The sequence below is a fragment of the Cloeon dipterum genome, chromosome 1 (assembly GCF_949628265.1).
Source record: "Cloeon dipterum chromosome 1, ieCloDipt1.1, whole genome shotgun sequence".
Lineage (NCBI taxonomy): Eukaryota > Metazoa > Arthropoda > Insecta > Ephemeroptera > Baetidae > Cloeon > Cloeon dipterum.
In genome coordinates this window covers 42,726,704-42,749,034 of record NC_088786.1, presented here as the reverse complement: position 1 = coordinate 42,749,034, position 22,331 = coordinate 42,726,704, and the positions used below count along the sequence as shown (strand labels likewise).

The following is a 22,331-nucleotide window of genomic DNA, read 5'->3' as shown; positions in this document are numbered from 1 at the left end:
CATTGCGCAAAGCAATGAATTTCTGTTTCTGGACTTTGCTTGTGATTGTTGTTCTTCAGACAATCCGCGGGCATGCTCAAAAGAAAAAGACGTCCCCCTAACCACCCGCCGTTCAACACGATTCTCAACTTTAACAGAAAAAAGGTAAATATTCTAATTTGAATTATTCAATAAGGAAACCGCTTCTACTATAGATTTTAAAACCAAAAACGTAACCGACCCTCACCAAAAAAACCACAACCCAACCACAAAACTGCATCATAAATATTTGGTGTGGCCCAAATTTTTACCTAACTTACATTTAAATAAAATTCAGGTATTTAGTGCAACAATATGCCATGTTCTAGTTCATGACACAAAACAATTAATGAAAAAAATTAGTGTTCATATTTACGGCAGAATTTAAAAAATAAACTGCTGGCATTGTTTTCTTTAGAGTTTAGTCAGATAGTGGAAACATATATTGAATAAAAATTTGACAGAAATGTAACTTCCTGTGTGCTATAGTCCATTGTTTATTATTTCCTCTTCCAAATAATTTTGCAAAACAGTGACCTACCTCTGTTTTAATTTTCTGATATAAAAAACATTGCGGTTATTTAATGCTTAGTTCATAAAACTAGTACTTTCATACAAGTAACAGTCACAGGGAGATGAATTGTTATTTTTGTCGCTCATGCTCTGTGAATCTTATTGTGTTGGTCCGGTCAACAATATTTTGTTTGATTTCTAACTGTCAGTTTTGAATACATAATCGAATAGCGCAATGCATTTTTTTCTGGAGTTTTGTGTATCAATATAAAGTAGAATTTTAGCAAAGTCCCAGTGATCAAACTCGAGATTTGACTTTCTTTTAACTCCCCCCGGTATGATTCAATTGCTAAAAATTGTCACGAGGTCGGCGCTGGTCAGGTGGCTGAAAGTGGCCATAAAATCGTGCGGTAATCTTTCAGGAATGGTAATGATTGTACCCAAAGACGCCTGTGAGCACTGGAAATGAGCTCAGGTGGTGCGACCTGGCGAGGTTGATCGATTGGCAGGAGGCCGCGGAGCCGAACCGCGCCTGTGTGCGCACGTAGCAGTTCTCCGCGAGTGCATAATCGAATAAGTCTGAGGAACTCAAAGGAGCCGAAAAGAACCACATAAAATTTGTACTCAGTTGGCGTGACCTGAGGAAGGTCGGTGACAGGTGACGCGGTGAAAAATCGTATCCATGTCTCGTCAAATGAGCTCGAATCTAAAGAAAAAGCTATAAAAACCGGCGGTGGACACGATCACAGGCCAGGATACCCTGAAAAAGGTTGTCATTGTGCCGAAAAGAAAAATTATATCACTGTATATTTGTTGATTTTAATTTAATTATTTTTGGATCTTACAAATTTATCAAAAACAATTACTTAGCAATCTAAATAAAAAAGATAAAACCGTTAAATTGCACAAAAATTTGTATCAAACAATACCTTCAGCCTGTAGCTGAAGCGCAGTCCTCTCATCAACGATTACATCTCGACAATTTAGGGCAGCGAGCGGCCATCATGGAAAAGAGCACTCAGACGGCAGCAAGACCGGATGCATATGTTCGTCCATACCATTAAAACGAGTTGCTGGTAAATGAAAATGTGATTCCCCATTAGCACGACGCAGTCCAGCTGCAGAGTCGGCTCGGAAAACATGAATTTTCTATTCATGTTCGTCGTATTTTCCTCATTACTGATCATTTTTGGAGAAGCCATCTCTCTCGTGAGTTTAAAATTCATGCGTAGACGTTTAAATTCTTCTTCCATTGCTCACTTACAGAATAGGAAAAAACATAACTCAAGACGTGTTAAAGAAATTTCTGGTAGGCTCAAAAACGGTTTTCATTATTTTAAAAATAATGTTATCTAACAAATTTGGAAGCTGTTCATTATCCGAAATCATCGCGGAGGATCGCAATTATCAAGTGCTGCGGTTTCAAAAGATGTCTGCCGAAGTCCAAGAGGGCCCGAACGACATCGAGCAAAGTGAGTTAAAATCCCCCATCATTTCGAACAACCTAGCAACAGTTTTGTTCTCCTAGCTTGCCAGCCTGCCAGCATCGGTGAACAAAACATTCGTTTCGACAGGAAGTTCTGATGACGTCAATAGTGTTGCGCCAACATTCACGGACCCACACGTGCACACGACGGAGCAGGGTATATTATTTTGAAAAATTTCTGAAGAACAGCGCTTTGCTACAGCTCTCAGAATATTATAGCGTTAGGAATGCTACGGTTTTTTTCCAAACGAGTTTTAACAGATATATTAATATGACGAAAAAATGCTTGGATTATTTGATGTAACATTTTTTGTCTTTTTAAATATTTTATCATTCAATCCTAATGAAATAAATTGAAGAATATTGCTCTTATAATTTCATATTAAAAATGATCGTAAAAATTGAAATTTACATTTTTAAGATCAAGAGTTGGACAGCTCGAGCAAAGGCTCAAACACATCTGAACGGACTGAGTCGAGTGATATCATAGAAATCGTTACCACCGAGAGAATTATCGTCTCGTCAATCACAAACTCGCCAACTTTTCAACCCGTTTTAAAAAATTCTTTGGGCAAATCAGCATCTTCATCTGAATCAACTTCGAAAATGACGACAACTACAAAATCTCCAACGGCAAATGGTTCAGCCAAAGCCGAGGAGCCAACAACCACTTCGACCATCAATAGTGTATCAACAACTACGAGCACAACAACAACAACAACAACAACAACAACAACCATTACGACAGTAGGATAACCTATCGAAAAATTAACTCTTATATTTGAAAATATTTGTTTTTCAGCATAAATCCTGTTCAATGATGTGCTCAGACTATGACAAAAAACTTTTGGTAATTTAAACCTAATCTTCATATGATTTTAAGATTAACTGTCAATCATATATGCAGGGAAAACCAACATCTAAGCCTTCATCAGGTTAAAGATAGAAATCGTTGGGCATATGCGTATAAAATTAATTTAAAAAAAACGTCACTTTCAGCGGAGGGCTCAGTGCTAACCGCGACCTTGTGCAACAAGAAATATTTCGTCTCTAGTGTTAATGTGAGAAAAACAAACTAAAAAATCTTCAAATCCACTAATCCCTTGAAGGTGGCGAGAAACGAAGCCGGATTGCGTTGCAAGGCGATGGACATGTCGCTCTTGGCTGTCACTTCCCTCGAGGAACTGAGCTGTCTTGCCAGTTTGAAAACAGGTTAACTTCAACTAATCTCAAAATAGAATTCGATTTCAAAAGACACAGTTGTTGGTTCGTTCTGGACGAGTGGCTCGAATGTTGACGAAAAATGCGAATCCGGAAAAAAGTATAAGTGGTGTTCGACTGGCCACATCATGTCCTCGGCGCTGGTCTCTTTGTCCAACTTCTGGATGCCATCGGACGTCCCTCCTTCCAGTCTAGAAAGCTGTCTGGCTGTTTTGATTTCATCCCCTGATAAGAAGGGGATGGTGCATAGGAATTGCGACGATCTTCTGCCCTACATCTGCCAGTTCGCAGTAGACTGTCCTAAGACGTGCACCAAAAACGTTCTTTACTTTTAAATAATTTTTACGCTTATAAATAAATACGCTTTCAGACGTCCTTATTTGACACGGCTGGCAACTTGCTGAGTAAAATACAACTTTGATAAGTTATTCAATCAATAATATAATTAATTCTTTAGAAAAAACATCCTACGGAATTTGGATTGATGTAGGCAAATACACGTATCTCTTGGGAAACAAACCAGTAATTATTTTATATCATAAGTTGTAACAAAAATAAAAATTATTTGGATAAAGATGAGTTGGGAGGCGAGCTGGCGTCAGTGTTGTGCTTTGGGAATGCAGACTCTCAAAATCGACGATGTTGAGGAGCAAGCGGGCCTCACAAACATGACAGTCGTTTTTAAAGGTCTACTCCACCTGATCTTAAAAAAAATCAACTCTATAAATATAATAATATTACAAATTAAGACGACTGGAAAGCGAATTTCAACTACTGGACCAGCGGTACGTGGAAAGGGGCTCCGGTGGGCGAGTGGTCGTGGTGCGAGCCCCACGGGCCCACCATCCTCGACCAGGGTCTAACGTGGGAAAGCGGCCAACCAGACAACAAGAACGGAACCGAAAGCTGCATCCACTTCCGCTTTGTTTTGAACTCGACTGTTACTATACTGACGGACCGAAATTGTGCCAGCAAATACATCTACGCCTGCAAGGTACGGGATCATATACATATAAGGATGGAAAAACTTAGTTATTAATTTGTGAAAATCCTAGATGCCCATTTTGATTACTCCAAAACCATGCGTAGCTTCGTGTCCAAAAAAGCCCTGTCAGCGAAACGTAAAAATTCAAATTTAATAAGTAATACGCTAAAAATTAATAAAATAAAAATTATGCAACAAGCTCACCCTGTTTGGCCCTGAAAATCAACTGCTCAGTAGGATATATACCCTCATATTTACCATGCAGTCCTTAAAATTAGTATTTTCCAGATTATCCCTATTACGGTGATTGGTTTAACGGATGCGGACGCCATTTCTTGTTCTACGATATGACTAGAGTACTGATTTAACTGAAATAAATTAAATAAACATAAATATAAAACTGTAGTTGGATTGGGGCAGTGCATCGGACCTTTGCTGCAGTTTGGGTTTGACCCTGACCTCCTTGGAGTCCAAAGATAAAACAAAATGCTTTTCTAAACTTGTCACAAGTAAGATTTTTCTTAGCTTTCCCAATAAATTCCAATTCATAACGATCAATATAGGATATGCCCGCTTTACTGTTGGCGACTACTGGCTTTCTGGAACCGACCTAGGTTGCGATTCGAACTTTCGTTGGTGCTCTCTGGGCCGTGATTTCGTTGACCCTGAGCTCAGGTGGAAGCAGGGACACCCGAAAGCAGGACTGGACTGCGTTTACGTCGAGGCAAGAAACGGATCGGTGGTGTTGGCCACCGCGAATTGCGATGAACAGAAGCTGTTCGTTTGTGAAGTGCGCAAAACGGGCACCAGCCAGGTCGCTTTGCAGAACGAATGCTTGGAAACCTGGCAAATCACTGATGGTATAATTTATAGATTCATTTTATTAAACGGTTTAAAATCTTATTTTACCTTAGCCGAACTTTACTTGCTTACTAACGCCGCTGCATTTCTGACTGCGAACATCTCTTTCGAACTGAAGGTGCATTGATTTTCTTATTTTGAATTAAAGAGTTGATTAATAAATGTTTCAGTGCTTTTTGAAATGCATTGGAGTCAACTTTGGATTGGTAAATTTTCACCATATAAAGCCCCGATTAGTGATCAAAGCCGAAAATATTTTAATGAATTTTTAAACCCATAGATTAATCAACCACTGTATAAATGGATTTACTGAATTAAATCTTAGTTTGGTGTCGGAGGATTGAATTTCATCGCCATGTTGCGACAAGTGGAACTCGCATCCATGGAGGAGCCTGAGAAAATGGAGCGGGGATTCGTTGCTTTCGACGAGTGCAGTGGAAAAAGTTGACATTCATTTTCTAAACTTGCGAAATTATAAGCTTTAATATTTAAAGATGCGGACGATGAGTGCGTGACTGCTTACGAAACTTACAAATGCGGCTTGGAGAAGACTCCAGACTTAGTTTTGAATATGGTTTCGAAAAACCTAGGCAGCGATCCTGTGGTTAGAATCAACTTAATTAATTTTATTAAAAATACAAATTAAATCCCAAAGATCGAACCACCTTCTCCGTGCATTCCGATACGCAGGACTTGTTGGCTTTCGAATAATTTTCCTTGCGTTAGAAAAGTAAACATTGTTAAATTTTTCTGAGAATTTAATCATCGTATTAAAATCGAAAAAAATTTCTGCAGCAATCAGCTATCGATTTACTGAACAGCCAGGGCAAAGGTGCGTGTAGACCCGACGATTTATGAATTTAGCAATATAAAAAACTTTCATTGATTTTACAAGATGATATGGGGATCAAGACAAGTTATGCTGGCAAGGATTATTACGTTGGAAATTTTGATACTGTGAAAGGAAACACCGTAAGATAATTTTCAATGAAATTGTAATTTATTATGACATTTTTGCAGAATCCTGTGACGGCATTCCAGCGTTGCTGTGAACTCGGCATGAGGCTTTTCGAGCCTCAGACTCTTGCAGATATTAGTAACGCAAGGACAAATATTGTTGGTAAAAACACGCCAATTTTTCTCGTAAACAATTTTTTTTAAGATTTTATAAATTTGAAAAAACATTAGAAGTCCAGCCAATTCAGGACGAATTTTTGGCTGGTGCTCGCTTGCAGCAGCTCTTTAACAAAAATAAAAGTGTAAAATCATTTAATTTATTTATTTATAAATAATAGTGTGCAATAATAAAGTACAAATAGTTAGTCACACGATGATCATCAATTCTTTACTGCATTTTCATCTCTCAGGTTTTTCAATTCGCGTGTCAGTTGGTTCCACAGTCCTGGTAATGCGTTCAAGCAAAATATTTACCATTATTTATTGGTTCAATGACATGGTTTAATTGAATCAGTCTTGTACAATATTGGTGCGTTCGCTCAGTGCCAATGACGCCATCAAAATATTTCACATTTATTAAGCAAGATTTTTAAATTTTATCGTCAGGCATGCCGTTCCGAAACTAAAAAAATCACTTAAATTACGCTTATGTATGTTTCAACTCATATATTTTGTAGAACACTCTTTCTAGCAGATTTTTTAGCATCGATCTGACAAGATTTAAATAAAAACTCTCAAATTATGCTTACGTTCAGTTTTTGATTGAATATATTACGAAATAGTGCGGTGACCAATTTCAGAATAATACTATTAAAATTCAATATATAATGATTTTCAGGGCGTTATTTCAACATGATGTTAATTGGAGAGACGGAGTTCATCAACAGGACGCACGAGGTGTGGTGTCGCAGCCGCACCCTGCTCACCGACGACATGCTCAGCCCTGATCCATCCGCTAGGTATCCCTGCGCCGAGTCGATCGCCTCCACGTTCGGCTTTACAGTACCAATAATCGACATGATTTCTAAATTTGACCTGGACATTCACGACTACTACATTAATCCGCAAAAGTATCCGAATAGGGACCAAAATTATGAGACCTTTTTGTGTGAACCAATGTAAAATGTAAATTTTTCTGGATAAAATTGGCATGAGTGATTAGACCAATTCACGTCATTTTGGGAAAGAATTTGTGCTCTTTAAAATGTGTTAAATTTGATTTTTGAAACAAGAATAACAAGATCAGAGAATAATTCTAGAAAATTTCAATTAAAAACTATGTGATCAACTATGTTGAAATTATTTTAATAAAAAGAATTAAATTGGACTGAAGAAGTGCGTTTCTTTAAAATATCTAATCATTGCAAAATAAAAAATTGATACATAAATCACAAGGTGGGCCTCAAATTGAAGCTGACGTCCCCCTGATCACGTGACTCTGGTCACAATCGAGTTCGGACAATTTTACCGTTGGCGAAAGAGTCCGGTGGACTCTATTGCTGCAAAGTGGCCGCAGTTTAGAGATCAGACTTTTCCGCGGCACGAACGATATGCAACTCGCTAGACAATAAATCAACGCCGGCTGCATACTTTCACTCGCTGAAGGCGCTTTTCAAAGGAATATAATATACGACAATTTCGTAAAATGTATTTAAACATAACAAGTAGCCTGCGTTTCTCCAGACGAGTGCTTCGGGCAAGTATCCATCGATGCGGTAAATTGACCAAAAGACTCAAAAAAGATTTTTTTCTAATTTTCCTATAAGCTGGAGGGTGATTTTGACTGCATGACACTTCACGTGGCATCGTCTCGCGTCGATCGGCCGGGTTTGGAGCCGAAATTCGCGATTTTGGCAATATTTTAACCCAGAAAAATAGGGATGTGTTTTACCTAGGCAGCCGCTATGGGACCCCTGGATTTCCCGGACAGCGGGCACGGGCGCTAGATTATTACGTACATAAAGAATAAAGCTGCGTTTCCAGAAAAGCAGACTTATATTTAAAGTTGGAGAAACAGCGAGTGCGTGTGCACCCATGGGTTTTCGCGAATTCTTGCGAACCACATCGATGCAGCCCAACTCCTGCTTCCATTTTTTGCTTTGGACCCGCGAAGTGATCCACCGTGTTGCACAAGCACACCGGCATTCCGCGTCGCAACGACAATTTTCTTCGCTTTTAGAATTTTCCGCACGCACGCAGCAAAGAAGGAAAGGCCTCAAATCGATGCAAAGAAAAATTAAAACTGTTATTTTGTGGTTTTGCCAGCGCTGTCGGTTTGCAATTCTCTTTTTATGACTATTTTGCCCCCTCGGAGAGCTGCAACGAGTACTCGGACGGGATAATGCACCGCTTCATCGGCTTTTTTCTCTCCTATCGCAATTTTTTCGTCAATATTTTTTATGGTCACAGAATCACCTTCCTCGTTTAGCCATTATTTGAGTGTGCAGCGTTTTTTGCCGCTGGCCGTTGATAAAAAAAAACACAGCAGTGAGTGTCGGTCGGTCTCTCGGTTCCTTCTTCTAGCCAGTTGCGTTGCATTCAAAAAAATGAAATGCCTCTTTCGATATCTAATTGGTTTCATGATGGAATCAGCGTTAGCTTAAATGCAGATTATCAAAATAATTAATCAAAAATCGTTAGAATAATTTTAACCCGCAAAAAAGTGATAGAAAGTGTGCAAATTTAAATTAAATTTACCTACGTAATTTTATTTTATTATTTCTAATTAATACTCTGAGTGTGCACGGTAAACGCGTATGTGTGACAATTCTATCTATTTGTCTCGCTTTCAGGGTGTGCGTTGGCTGCATTCGTTAGTTTAAAAGAAAAATGTATCAAAAAATGTTAAAATCGAGAGAATGTTTTAAACTAACTAAAATACGGGGAAAATACTTGGCAAAGGAAGGGATAATTCCTAAAATAATCAGGTATGGACGGTCTGCTCTTAACGCTTGAATGCTCACTTTTTTCATTGCCGCCACAGCGATCGCGCCAGCGAGCTGTTTGGTGCGATAAAAAAGGCGTCGCTTTTGTGTTTGTACACTTGACCCTGTGACACGTATTTTTCGCTTCAATTTAAATAATATCTAAATAAAGTTGATTTAATGGTGAGATTCGAAATTAAAGCATCCACTAAAGCCAGAACATTTTTGTTTTGTTGCTGTTGACCACCAACCTCATGAAACGCAACTGTTTAAATTTAAAATTAAAAAAAAATAATTGATTAGGGAAATTACGATGGATGAAAGTCAGAAAACTCTTGGCTCTAAAACGCTGCACTCTCCAAGAGTTTCAAATAGGAACATTAATTTGTTTTCTCGAATTAACTTAAGAGAAAGGTGTGAAATGAGTCATAAAGCAAGGAAACATTACTAAAAATGGCAATTCTTGGTAAAAATAATTAGAAAATCTCAAACAGTACCAAAATGCTTGCGAAATTTGGCCACAATTCATGATATTTATTCACCAGGATTATCAATTAATTAAGTGTGAAGAGTTTGACGCAGAGGAATGCGTTGAAGATATTTATGACCACGTGAATTTGAACATCTAGAGAAAACATGGACCGTGAAAATCTGTCTTTTTATATTCTGCTGTAAAATGCACTGGTCTGCATGATTTTTTGCGTGTGTGGCAACAAAATGCTATGCTATCTCTTTTTGTCTGGCTATCAGGTTGTGCGGCGGCCATGCGTGTTTTTACACCGCACCGCAACCTCTTACAAATTTTTCAAAGCACTTCGAGCATTGTTTTTTTATATCAGTGCATCTGACAGAAATAGCGAATTCTTTAAATTCCCGCATCGGAAATCGATTTTATTTACTTCAGTTGGTCCAATTAATTATCTTAGACACGTTCCCGTCGAGAAAATCGTGTAAACTAGTTCCCGTGATTTTTAATTGCGACCCTGAGTACAATATTTTAATTTAAAAAATTAAATGAGGGTAATTTTTGAGCAGGGAAAATAAATGATATCCTTATTTAAATTATGTGTTTATATATTTAATTTCCATTAATACGAGCTAGTAACCTTACCCTGACCCCCGTAGGGGTCACGTATGCTAATTAACTCTTTGAGGTCGGAAACCTTGCCCTCGCGCATACGATTAATAAATTTACGACCAATTTTCTTGATATTTTTGGAGCCTCTAAAAGGGGCAAGGTTTTAAAATTCTTCTTCATTTCTGGTGCAAGACGGAGAAAGCGTGATGAGGAGGGCAGAGCGCGGCTTCAGCACTCGGTTCGGGGCGTCGGCCACCTTTTTCTTCGGCACCTGACAATCAGCCATCAGCATCGCCGAGCAGAGCAGAAAAATGAGCAGTCCGATTTTACCCTGACGTTTTTAATTATTTTCCTACATTGGTTCCTACAATGTCAGAGATGGCAAAAAGTGGTTAGTTTAGTGACTCGAAATGCTCATATTGCTCAACGGGCTGGTTCGTACCTTTCCAGCATGCGTGATTTGGCTTCACGGGACAAATGTCTAGCGTTTCAATGCAGTCCTCGGTGCGCCCATGTTATCCGTTCGCGGTGTTATTGGCACTCGGAATTCAGCATTCGTGCTAGTGCAGTGCGCGCCCTTCCCGCTCCTCCGGTCCTCGGACAGAGATAAAAAGAGCAAAAAAAAAAAAACCGGCGATGGTGGTCAGCAACAAATATGTTCTGGTTTCGGAGAAAATGCTTTAGAATCCGCGTTTTTACTATTAAAACCGCCAATTTGTTTAAATATTGTTTAAAGTGCAGAGTAAAATAAAATGTGTGTCAGAGGGTCAAGTGCACGGCATGAAAGCGACGCCTTGTCGCAGCGTAGAGCTCGCGGCCGCCGTGAGGCGGCAATAAAAAATATAAAGTGAGCATTTTAAGCGCTAAAAATTCCGTAAAAATATTTTTATTTATTTTATTTGCGTTTTTTTCATCCCCGTCCGAGGAGGGGCGAGGGCGCGCACTGCACTGGCACGAATATCACCGCGAACGGATAACTTGGGCGCACCACTGAAGCCCTCTGAAGGGCCGCTGGCCGCCGCACCGGGCACTGCATTGAAATCACGCATTGCGAATTTGCAGGGAGACAAATATTTAATTTCTCCGCGGAGAAGCTGCAGAGGAGAGCAGCAGAGAGAGAAGAGCCGACGAGCCGGAAACGGAGACCAACTCGGCGTCAGCCTCTATAGACACACGGAGAATTGCGGAATTTTATTTTTTGATCGAAATATTTTTGTTAAGGAAAATTAGGTGGTTAATCTTGTTTGCTCTTGGGTGCTGATAGGAGAGAAATTGAGTGTCAATGTCAAGGCCGCATATTATTTGTGCTATCGGAGCGGAGGTTGGCTCTTGGCAAGATAAAAAAATGAGTAGTGAAGTGGCTGGGATAAAAAGCAGTGACGAGAGGAGAGACCGCATAGCGCACTGTTTTGATGAACAAATTTAAAGGAAGCAAACAGGCAGCTGTTAATTTACTTATTTTTTTTTTATTTTTGCATCGCTCTTTAGAAAAATCTAAACACCAAGGTTTTTTGGAAGAGGCGGCGAGTCAAACGAAATGGTAAATTAGCTGAATTAATTGTAAACTGAACTGGGATTCGACAGAAGGCGCCGAGAGGTCAATTAATGAAAAGTCCAACTCTGCGGCTGCCGCCTGGCAACAAAAAGCTTTTTGCTGCGGTGAGATTGAATAAGGCTATACTGCGTCCAGCGTCAAATCTTGTCACAAAAGTGGAGAATTCCTTCATTTGTTCTCCATGACCGCGGCACGCCATAGAAATACAGAAATTCTATTAAATTTATTATATTAAAATGGAATTTGTGATCCGTTCATAGAAAAACAAGTAGTGTCACTCGCAGGCCAAGGGAATATTAAAATTATTTATCAATCAAACAATTGCTCAGCTGCAGCAACTGTTTTCTTCATTTTGTGAATTTCCGTCTTGGAAGTAATAAAAATTACGAGCGAGGAACCATAATTCATGCAAAATAGATACGATTTTATAAGTGCAGAACATTTTTTTAACTCTAATTCAGAACTAGAACAGTCGAGGAAAAGCACATTTCCTCTCGAGCCATTAATTAGACCTTTAATGATTTTTATCAATTTTATCTGGCTGCTATTTATTTTTCAATTATAAACTTAGTTTGGATGCAGCAGAAATTATTATTATTGCTGTGACATACGGCATGGTGAACAAATGGTTAAAAAGGCAAAGAGTTGCTGCAAAAGTGCAAAGAGTATTTGCAGCGGAAAATGGAAATTAACAAACTTGTCTAGAAATAGTTGACTATTTTTCCGAAAATAACGGCCTAAAATTGACAGCCATATAAAAATGTGTATATTGAAAGTAATCGGGTTGCGGGCTTCGGAGGCAAGCTAGGACGCCGAGCGAGCACACCTGCCAGCAATTTGAAGGAATCGGCTAATTTCGATGGGCAACGAACCCTTTTAAAAATGGAACTGGTACAAAATAGGCAATCAATGGATCGAAGCTGAAATTGGGAATAGGGAATACGCGACTTATTGCGAGCGAACGCGTGCGTGCGAGGTGCGCACAGCGTGTCATCGATCCACAGCGTTTTGTGAGTGTTCAGGGCGGTCCTGGCGACCTTTGGGGGTCCAGGAACCCTGAGCGACTAAGGCGAGATTAAGCGGTTAGCGGGATTTTGGTGGATTTAGTCGAGAGAGCGAAGTGATTCGCACGCGGGATAGAGCACGCAAGTTGGGCTTGGCGTGGTCCCGCGTGATTCGGTGTCCTCAATTGCAGAAGGCAAGACTGAAAAACTGACTCGATCGATTACGGTACGGTTAAATTGCATTTCTGCTTTAATTTTTTCATAAATTTGCTGCTCCTATATGCTGATATCTATGTTAAAAAAAATAAATTTCATTTCTTGGCTTATGACATATTTTAGCTATTTTTTAAATTTTAGTTTCAAAATCGATGCGTTTTTGTAATTATTTTTGCAGCACATCTCAGTCTTTTAAATCGCGCTGGATCAAATTTGAGATCATTTTGACAGATGAAAATGGAGGATAATTGAGAAAATCACAAATTACCCAAATTACAGCTGAAAATCAGTTTGCGCAGCGTTTCATGTGTACTGCGTTCACTTGATAAATAAAATAATATTAAATTTCTGTATTGTACACCTCACTTACCCATTAGAAAATCTAAATTTTCTATTTTTTTGATCATTTTACCATTTATATTTGACTCGTGCAATGTGAACGTTACATTTGTTTTAAATAAAAAATAATTAATAATTGAGGTACATGAATGCGGATGAGTGTTCCTGAAGGTGGTGTCGTCAGTGCAGCTGGAGTAGCCGCTAGAAGTGCGCACCTGGCCCTTGCGAAAAAGGTACGACTTGCGGCCGCTCGACGGCGACGTCTCGGAGGACGAGGTGGAGTCGCGGTGCACGCGGCGGTGGCGGAAAGATCCCATCTCCTGCCCCACCTCCGAGTCGCTGCCAAGGGTGTCGTACTCAGAGGATGGGCGCAGATGCAGCGTCAGGATCTTCTTCACCTCCGAGTTGGTGCTGCCCAGGTTTTCCGACTCCTCGAGATGTTCACTCGCTGGCAATTTAGCAACACGTATTTGCAACGTCGGTTACATTAATTTGAGTGAATTGTATAAAAAAAAATCAAATAAACGATTTCAACGCCTGCACAACCAGTATTTAGCGCAAGAAATGTGCGTCAGACGTCAGTAACTATAAAAAGCGCGTAATTTTACCCTGGGGAGACATTCAATTTTGAGCACGTTAAATTGTTTTGCCGTGCATTTTCTAATCACTTAGGAATTTTACTGTTCAATAATTCAGAGAATTTTGCTTCTTCATAAATGTAATAAACGATAAAATTAAAACATCGCAGATAAACCAAGCACAGAAAAATGCAATAAATGCCGTCCTATTTTGCTATGTTCACAAAAATTGGCTATTTCTTAATTTCTATTCCTTACTATTTCTAATTAATTATTTTAAAGAATAATACGTTTTGAGGCAATTTTAAATAAAATAGATCAAATTTAAGTTGTAAAATAGGTTTATTCTTCATTTTTTCATGCAGAAGTTTCAACTAATTCAGTCTGAGACCAGTGTGTTGAATTTTAGGTGATTTTTAGGTTGTGGCTCCACCTTTCCTGGCAGAAAGAAGACTTACACTTCCTCCGCTCGAGTGCTGATTTGAATTCTCTAAGTTAACTTTGCAAAAAGATGAAAGACTCTCATTCGTGCAGGGATTCTCTTAATTGTAATACCCAATACTACGAATTCTTAGAAAAAATGTCAAAACTTTAGTTAATTTGCAACCGCGGCTTCAGCGAGAGGCAGTGTTGAAGCAGCGCAGGCGAGATGTTTTTAATTTTTTCATATAATTTAAATGAATAGTGGATTGAAAAGAAAGAAAAGTCGACATTTTGGTCCATCAACGCAGTGAATTTATTTTTGAGTGGTGCATTAGGGTGGGAAGGGGTGAATCACAGAAAATGCTAGACGTTGGTTAGGAAGGTGGTGTCCCTCTGGTGAGGCGACGCGACACTCGGCCTCGCTCGGCTCTCAACTTGTGGCCCAAGTCGGAAAAGCGGCCCGATGCTCACTTCGACGCCACAAAACTGCAACACGAGTCCAAAATTCAGAGCAAAACCACCCAGAAACCAGGCGGGGACTAAAATGACGTTAAAATCCTATCTTGGCACAGGTTATTCAAAGGTTGGTTCTTTCGAAGCAATATTTTTTTTTAAAGAATAGAAAAAATTATTAAGTTTACAAACTAGGTTGGAAACCTTTTAGCTTGAAGTGACTTTGAATGAGCATACCTGAAGGTGGTCTCGTCAGTGTGGCTGCTGGTGCGCACCTGGCCCTTCGGCGAAGGGTCCGACTCTCGGCAGATCGACACCGACGTCTCGGACGACGACGAGTTGGAGTCGCGGTGCTGCTGCTGCTCCACCTGCGAGGTGCTGCCCAGGGTGTCTTTCCTCCGCACTTGCTGCTTCTGCCAATCAGGGTCAACCCTCAGCAGGTCCACGAGCTCCTCACGAAACGGCTTCACTCACCCTTCTGCAAGTAAAAATATTTTTTCAGGGTTGATTTTTCATTTTCGTTTCAAATTGCTTTCTTTGGCAAATTTAACACCTAATAAATCTGTTTTAGGTTAATTAGAAAGATGAAAATCGGTTTGGCCGGAGAAAAACACCCTGGGATTACCTTCAGAAGGTTTCAACACTGTCAGGTTGTTGTGAAAAATTTAATTCACAGTTGAAAACGGTGAAAAATGAGTTTTTTCGCCTCCATGTGAACCAAATCAGCGTTTATAAACCCTCATAAGAGTGGCCCTGAGAGAAATAGAGGTCTGAAATTTGGGAAGAAGGTTAAGCTGCACCCTGATATCGGTTCAAATGAGTTTAAGCCGACTAGGTACTCTGATTTAATTAAAATATTAATTTCAAAAATGCCAAAAGAACATTTTTTCCTAGTATATTCAAATAAAAATACTCTCACCTGAACACTGCCGCCTTTTTGACTTCAACGACCCGATGCTGCGAGCCGTCCCCGTCTCCTCGCCAGTGGAGTTATTCATCCAGCACAAATACTTTCCCTGGTCCTCAAGTCGAACCTGAATTTAAATTTTAAAAAATAAATTGTGGAAATTCAGGGGCAGGGTAAAGCGCACCTTTGAGATGAGAGACCTGCCGCCAGGCCAGAAGGAGCCGCAGTCACCAGCCACCGGCAGCAATAATTGCTCGCGGCTCTCAATGTACCACCTGAAAGGCCAAAAAGGGTCTTTTTAAGGAAAAACTGTAATGCCCTGAGAAATTGGAGGTTGGAACCTGTTAGAATCAGGGTTAATTATAATGGTTCTCAAATTTTCAAATATTTTGAAAGAGGGCCTTTCAATATATGTATGTTTTTACGTGAAACTCAACTAAATTTTAAAATGAAGGTAATAAAAGAATATAATTCAAATTTTTTAAATTCTAAACAAATTGCAGCTTCATATTGAATCATCGCAAAGCCCTGAATCAGTTGGAAGGTGCACCCTGCAGGGTCAAAGGGCCCTTTATACCTCTTCTGGAGCGTTTTGAAGTTTTTTTTACCTTTTGGCGATGTTGTTGTCGCAGTTCTCATTTTCGAGCGCCTTTTAGCACTTGCTCAACGTGTCGCCGCTCTTTTTCCGCCGCTTGCCGAGCATGGCCTTGTCCGGCGGCGCCGACAGCAGCGCCCGCAGCGGTGCAACAGCCGCTGCATCCCCGCCGATCGTCTGCAAAACGCGAAATTCGGGAGAAAAGCACGGCCGCCGGCTCAATCAGCTTGTTGTTTGTTTGTGTTTTTGTTTTTTGTTATCGATCAGGTGGCAGTTAGTCGGTTAATAAAACCGGTTTAAATAAATGTTTAAGGAAAATATTAAGTTTAATCAAAAGATGAAACTAAAAAACACCATGAATTCAAATTAAAAATACGATTCAGTGCTTTAAACGGAAATTTTTGGCAAAAGAGGTTTATTTCGGGATTATTCTATTAGTTTGTTTACCGGTATAAAAAAGCAAAGGCGTTTTAGAGAAGCGGTCATGGAAGTGCTGCCCCTCGTAGCAACTGCCAGAGTTATCTGCTGCCTGCAAGAACTATGGCGTCTCTCATTTCGAACACTCTAGGCGCGAAAACCACGTTTCTTTTCTATGGTAAAAGTGGCGTCGATGTCGATCGCATCATTTAAAAAACAAGGGAAAAGAAGAAGCGACTGTTGCAATTAAGATGATCACAATAAACAACAGCTGAAAATCAGTTTGACTTGCGCGGCCGCTCGACACCGACGTCTCGAACAACGAGGTGAAGCCGCGGTGCTAGCTGCTCCACCTTAGAGTAGGTGTGTTGCCCAGGTTGTCCGACTCCTCGATATGTTCACGTACTCAACACTGAACCACAAGAAATCTGCAAGGATGCTATTTTAGTTAATTAATTAATTAGAGTTTTTAGACTAGTGAATCGTATGAATAAAAAAATAAAATAAAATATTTCAACGCCTGCAAAACCAATTTTTCCCGCCAGCAGTGCTTCAAACGTCAGTAACTGAAATGAAATGCTTAATTTGACTCTGGGGAGGTAACAGTGTAGGTCTCGCTCGAGCAACATCACATTATTGATTTGCCGTGCATTCAGTCACTTAGGAATTTTTATTTTTATTCTTCAATAGTTCAGAGCATTTTCTTTCATCTTTAATGTTTATTTGTAAATAAAATAAAACACGGTTCAATTAATACAGTTCTCTATTTTCCAGTTTGAATTGCACTTATACCATTTAATATTTAATGGATTTGTTGTTAGGGGAGAGGAAATAAAACGACATTTTGCTCGCTGGTTGACGTGTGTGTTGCTATATTAAAAATGCTTCGTCTTCAGTGTACAGTGCGATGTATATATATTCAAAATATTTGGCACCACTGCGCGCGCGCACTCGCCTCAATCTTTTGCCGGGGAAAACGCGACCAGGGAGAGAAATCAGGGGAGGGGAGTGGAGGGGGAGGGCCGCCAACGGAATGAAGAGGGAAGACGATCAACAAATCACAACCGAATCAGTCTCCGATTCGACGCCGCAACAATCGAAAATAACAACAGGGGGCGGGGGCAGGGTTTGGCCAGTGGTGTCTTTTTTGCTTCTCTTTTTTCCTTAAGCCTAGGCAAGAGAGATAGTGGACAACAATTAATTAATTTCGCGATTCTCGGCTGATTGTTTCCGATTTGTACCGAATTTCTGCTCGAAATCCTACAGAGCAACGAGAGAGCGACGAGACGAGAAAAAGAGCTTTGGCAAGAATATATATATCATATCGGAGAGTCACAGCTCGGATGGGGGGCGGGGGGCACAGGGGTAGGGGGTGACTAGAGCAGCTGCTCGATGACGGGGTGGAGCAGACACATGTGCTCGGCGCCGCGGATCGGCAGCCGGTTGACCGAGTAGTAATGCACCATCCGAGGGATGCAGGCGAACGGCTTGCTGAACTGGCCCAAAATGTAGTGCCCGCTGCCCTCCTGCTGGATCCGCATGTGCATGAAACCCCTCGCACTCCTGCAAAAATCAACAGTGAATGAATTAAAATGCGTAGAAGCCAATAGACTTTATGAGAAGTTTATAAAAATCACGTAGAAGAGAATACAAGCCGATGAAAAGGGAGGAAAAAATAAATATTGTTAAAAACGGAAAATTAGTTACAAATATTGCGTGGAATTCTGTAGATGTAGCGTAGAAGAGGCAAATTCAGAGGCATACAATTGCGTAGAACACCTAAAAATCCCGAAAATGCAAATAATTAATTTCAAAAATCATCAAAGCGTTCAAATACCAAACTATTTTTTCCGTAGAATTGAGTAAAAATATCCCAAATCAGTAAAATAAAAAATAGCTCGCGCAGAAATACGTAGAATAAAATATTTTGGAAATAAATTCCGATACGGAACAATTAAAATAAAATTATCCCGTGTAGAATTGCGAGTAGAAGTGCAGTAGATCCCAACAGAAATGCGTAGAATCACATTTAACTCAATTTTCGATTTTCAAACTCACTTGAGCGAGAGGGAAAAGTCCTGTCTCGAGGATTCGCTGTTCCTGACGAGGTAGCTGCCCTCAGGGTGCAGTCGCAGTTCGGCCTCAGCCTCGACGCGCGTGATGGCGCCGTGGAACCACCTGAGTCGCACGAAAAAGGTGACAACGATTGAGAGTAAACCGAAAAACTCACCCTTGCCGCTCGAGGGGGATGCTGACGTCAACGTCGTCGCCCCTGGCGGTCAGGGCGACGCAGCCCAGGTTCAGGTTGAGCCCCGCCGACCTGGCCACGGGCCGGAACGCGGACGGGCCGCCGAGGTCTAGGCTCGGAGGCCGCAGGGGGCCACTCCCACCCGCCGAGTCTGCAATAAACACTCGGTAGAAGGCTTCTAAACCAATGAAATCGTGGAGGGGAGGGTTTTCCTCACCTGTGGCGTCAGTGGCGGGGAGGGAGGGGGCGGGGTTGAGGGCGGACGCGGGTCTGGGCTGGCGGCGGCGCAGTTTGGGCATGTCGAACGGCAGCTGGTCGAGCTTGTGCGAGCTGCCGGCGACGGAGGCGGCGCTGCTTGAGGTGGCGCTGCCGCCGGCGACGCCGAGCGGCGCCACCGGGGCGGCGAGTCGGCGCCGCAGCTTGGGCATGTCGAAGGGGAGGTCGTCGGCGAGGTGGCGGCTCTCGATGGAGATGCCGCTGTCCGAGCCCTGCAGCGCCTCGGCCACCTGCACGCAGGCCACGCCCCTGTTGGCCGCCCCCCGCCGCCGTAGTTTCGGCATGTCCCACGGCAGCTCGTCCGTCGCCACCGGCGTCGCGGCCGCCTCCTCCGGCGACGCCCTCTGCGATTTTCTGCAAAAACCCAGCGTTGAAATCTCCGAAATTTACGGGAAATTTTTCAGAAACCTGTTATTGTCGGAGGTTTCGGAGCCTGGCTCCTGCGACTTGTCCGAAATGGGCGACAGAATGTGCAGTTTATTGGAGAGCAGGCCGAGGGGCGGACACCGGCCGGTCACGGCCCTCCGGAGGTCGCCGCCAGAGTCGGACGAGTGCGAGCTGAGCGAGTCGCTGCGTCTGGAAATTAAAATATTTAATTCCAACGAATTTTCTTCTATTAAAAATAAAAAAAACCTGCTGGCGGAGCTGGTGGTGGAGCGGTTTCCCTCACTGGTGGAGCTGCGCAGCGAGTCGAGGCTGGACATGCTGCTGCTGCTCGTGGCCATCGACTCGGTGCTCGAGTACTTCGGCCTTGTGGCCGCCTGCGCCGGGCCGTGGCCGCCGGCGGCCACCAGCAGCGACGTGGGCCGCTTGGAGCGGCGGACCTGCAAGTCGGGCATGCTGCTCGTGGGCGCGGCGCCGGCCGGCGCCGCCCCTGTCGCCGCCACGGCGTGGAACTTGGCGGGCAGCGGAGCCGTCGACGGAGGCGTGTGCGTTGCGGCCGGCGCCGTGGGTGTCGCGGACACGCGCAGGGCGGCCAGCTCGGCGGCCAAGCGGCCGGGCGCCTCGGCCGCCGCCTCGACGCGGGCCTCCTTGCGGTGGCCCCGCGGCGTCAGGCCGCGCGCCGCGCGACTCAACATCCGTAGCACCGGGTGGTTGCTCACCCGGTCCACCTGGAAGCAGGACATTTTATTTAAAAATGCGTAGAATGTGAATGCATCTAACTAATGATGGTTTATAGGATTAGAATGGATTGGGATATGAATTAAAACACATTTATCCATGAATCGGGCAGATTGAAATTCAGTAGAATTGCGTAGAATTGCATAGAATTGCGTAGAATTGCGTAGAATGGGAATAAATCCTGATATTGACAGTTTTTGATCTAGAATACGCTGGAAAAAGAATTAAAGCAAATCTTTCAATGGTTAAGGTAAATTGTGATTCCGTAGAATTGCGTAGACCTGCCTAGAATTTAGTAGAATGGGATTAAATCCGGATATTGATGGTTTTTAGGACTTGAATTGACTGGGACATGAATGAAAGCAAATTTATTTATGATTCGGTTGACTGAGCTCTGTAGAATTCCGTAGAAATGCGCAGAATGGCCGTTAATTAAGACGCAGAAGGAGTTGAAGATGTTTTGTTAGGTTTCCAAACTTAATATTAAATTTAAACCGCGTAGAATGAAATATAAACTAAAATAAGGATCCTTAGAAATGCGTAGAAATGAGTAAAAAATTCAAAAAGATCTATTCGATTGAATAGACTACTAATAGGTAGGATAAAATTAAAATTAACTACTTATCCTGAACAAAAAAGAAGATGTAAAGCCAAATCACGTATTTAATTGAGAATTGTTTTAACAGTAGTATCGTAAGGTGGAGTCTACGCGTCGAAATAGGCTTAAAAGATACAAAACCGTTGAAAACAAGTAGAAAATCAAGATGATACGAACAATTTTCCTTTAAATAAAAAAAAACATCGTTTTTAAATAGACGTAAGGTCAATTCTACGCGTAGAATTGCGTAGAAAGGGAAAGCACCTCATCGAGTTCATCCTCAGACTTGGAAACGCGGCTGTCGAAGGCCGTCTCGTAGATATGCTTGCGCGCGGCGCGTCCCGTCATGGCGTCGGGCGGCTCAGGGTCGTCGTCGGCGGCGACGGCGGCGCGGCACGGCACGCAGACGCTGCTGCGCGACCTCACGAGCGCGTCGCACGGCATGCTGTGGGGCTGGCGCCGCTGGCGGCGCCCATTCGCGGCGCGCGGCTCGCTCAGCGGCGACTCGACGTCCGCATCGTAGCTCCACGCCGCATCCGGCAACGCCCCTCGACGCTCCTTGTTGCGCTTCGACGCGGAGCCTCGCGCACACGCTGGCGCCGACGCCTTCGACGCTCGTTCCCGCACAGAACAGTACACCTGCTCCTCGCGCTCTGAAAAATATGAGACACGAATTAACATTCTGATAAAAGGGAAATTAATATTTAAAAAAGAGGCGTGGCATGTGCCATCATGCGCGGGAAATACGAAAATTTGACATTCTTTATGAAAGTGGGCCTGTTTAGCGGTTCAATAAAATATTTAAATATTATTTTTCTGTCAGGAGCTCCGTGAAATTCGAATAAATTTTTTCTTTTGAGCCGCAACGAGCGTTCATAATTAAAATAAACGCTCCCCGGGCAGAGATAATCGTGGGAGCGGCGAGTTATGCAACCGGCGCGTCACGCACGCTTGGCAAAAAGCCTAACTGTGTTTTTGGCAGTCGAGATATTCACCAACCCTTTCTCTTATCTCCGTCGGGGTGCTGTCCAAATCATATTTTGCTCAAAAATATTAAATTCAGTCGCGGATTTTAGCGTTTTTGAAGAGGAGGCTGGTTTTTGGCGGCTTAGCGCAGGTGCAACCAACTCAGGCACTCAGCTTAATGGCCGTTCCGCTGATGCTCGGGCACAAAATTTCCCCGCAGTCCGATTTTGCTTTGTTTCCATACGCTTCCAGTGAATATTGCATCTTTTCATTCCTCTCGTTTCGTCCCCGGAGACTCGCCGCGGCCGGCAGCATCAATTTTCGCCAAATCTCATTTTTTTTTCTCCGAGAATCAAAAGAGCGCGAGGGGGATTTTGCGGTAAGTGATTGAAAATGTCGCGACAAGACGTAAACACACGAGACAAGCCGGAAAATGGCTTCTCCCCCTCCCCTCCCCGATCGATCCGAAAAACGTGGCTCTGCATCTGCACCTGAGCTCAGGGTTATTCCATTTAAAAGCCACAGTGAATTGCTTTGAAATTTAAATATTTAATGCAGCGCAGGAATCGGGGTTTAGAAAAGAGCGTCGCG

General features: G+C 42.3%; 2 protein-coding genes and 1 long non-coding RNA gene across 3 annotated transcripts in view; 1 reads left to right on the top strand and 2 right to left on the bottom strand.

Annotated features, from left to right (window-relative positions):
- The first annotated feature begins 1,805 nt into the window (after positions 1–1,805).
- On the top strand, positions 1,806–7,367 carry LOC135944788 (uncharacterized). The gene is made up of 27 exons (XM_065491992.1): positions 1,806–1,840; positions 1,900–2,003; positions 2,060–2,174; positions 2,439–2,764; positions 2,820–2,867; positions 2,925–2,952; positions 3,017–3,078; positions 3,127–3,229; positions 3,278–3,558; positions 3,609–3,642; positions 3,696–3,760; positions 3,814–3,925; positions 3,988–4,232; positions 4,294–4,359; positions 4,423–4,456; positions 4,512–4,579; positions 4,630–4,732; positions 4,787–5,083; positions 5,138–5,202; positions 5,255–5,290; positions 5,410–5,527; positions 5,579–5,688; positions 5,740–5,814; positions 5,880–5,916; positions 5,980–6,056; positions 6,105–6,204; positions 6,880–7,367. Exons 4-27 carry the CDS (start codon positions 2,624–2,626, stop codon positions 7,161–7,163), a joined length of 2,589 nt encoding a protein of 862 aa, XP_065348064.1. The 5' UTR covers positions 1,806–1,840; positions 1,900–2,003; positions 2,060–2,174; positions 2,439–2,623; the 3' UTR covers positions 7,164–7,367.
- A 7,089-nt stretch (positions 7,368–14,456) lies between these two features.
- Positions 14,457–16,422, bottom strand: LOC135948153 (uncharacterized). Its single transcript, XR_010575780.1, has 5 exons — positions 16,127–16,422; positions 15,703–15,793; positions 15,531–15,645; positions 14,849–15,089; positions 14,457–14,644 (listed from the first exon to the last, which is right to left on the bottom strand). It is a non-coding gene; the product is annotated as an uncharacterized LOC135948153 (long non-coding RNA).
- Positions 16,423–17,364: 942 nt separating this feature from the next.
- hwt (heavyweight) overlaps positions 17,365–22,331 on the bottom strand; it is a 31,434-nt gene continuing 26,467 nt past the window's right edge. The window contains exons 5-11 of the mRNA XM_065496712.1: positions 21,039–21,427; positions 19,688–20,166; positions 19,463–19,630; positions 18,996–19,408; positions 18,761–18,929; positions 18,589–18,708; positions 17,365–18,093 (exon numbers count right to left, since the gene is read on the bottom strand). Coding sequence (XP_065352784.1) covers positions 17,907–18,093; positions 18,589–18,708; positions 18,761–18,929; positions 18,996–19,408; positions 19,463–19,630; positions 19,688–20,166; positions 21,039–21,427 — 1,925 coding nt within the window. The 3' untranslated portion in view covers positions 17,365–17,906. The remainder of the gene's footprint in view (positions 18,094–18,588; positions 18,709–18,760; positions 18,930–18,995; positions 19,409–19,462; positions 19,631–19,687; positions 20,167–21,038; positions 21,428–22,331) is intronic.

Bases quoted from the DNA above. Each gene is read 5' to 3' on its own strand.
- LOC135944788 (XM_065491992.1), top strand. From the start codon at position 2,624: ATGACGACAACTACAAAATCTCCAACGGCAAATGGTTCAGCCAAAGCC. The intron at 3,643-3,695 runs GTAAAATACAAC...TTAATTCTTTAG, and splicing joins CACGGCTGGCAACTTGCTGA to AAAAAACATCCTACGGAATT. The intron at 5,084-5,137 runs GTATAATTTATA...ATTTTACCTTAG, and splicing joins AACCTGGCAAATCACTGATG to CCGAACTTTACTTGCTTACT.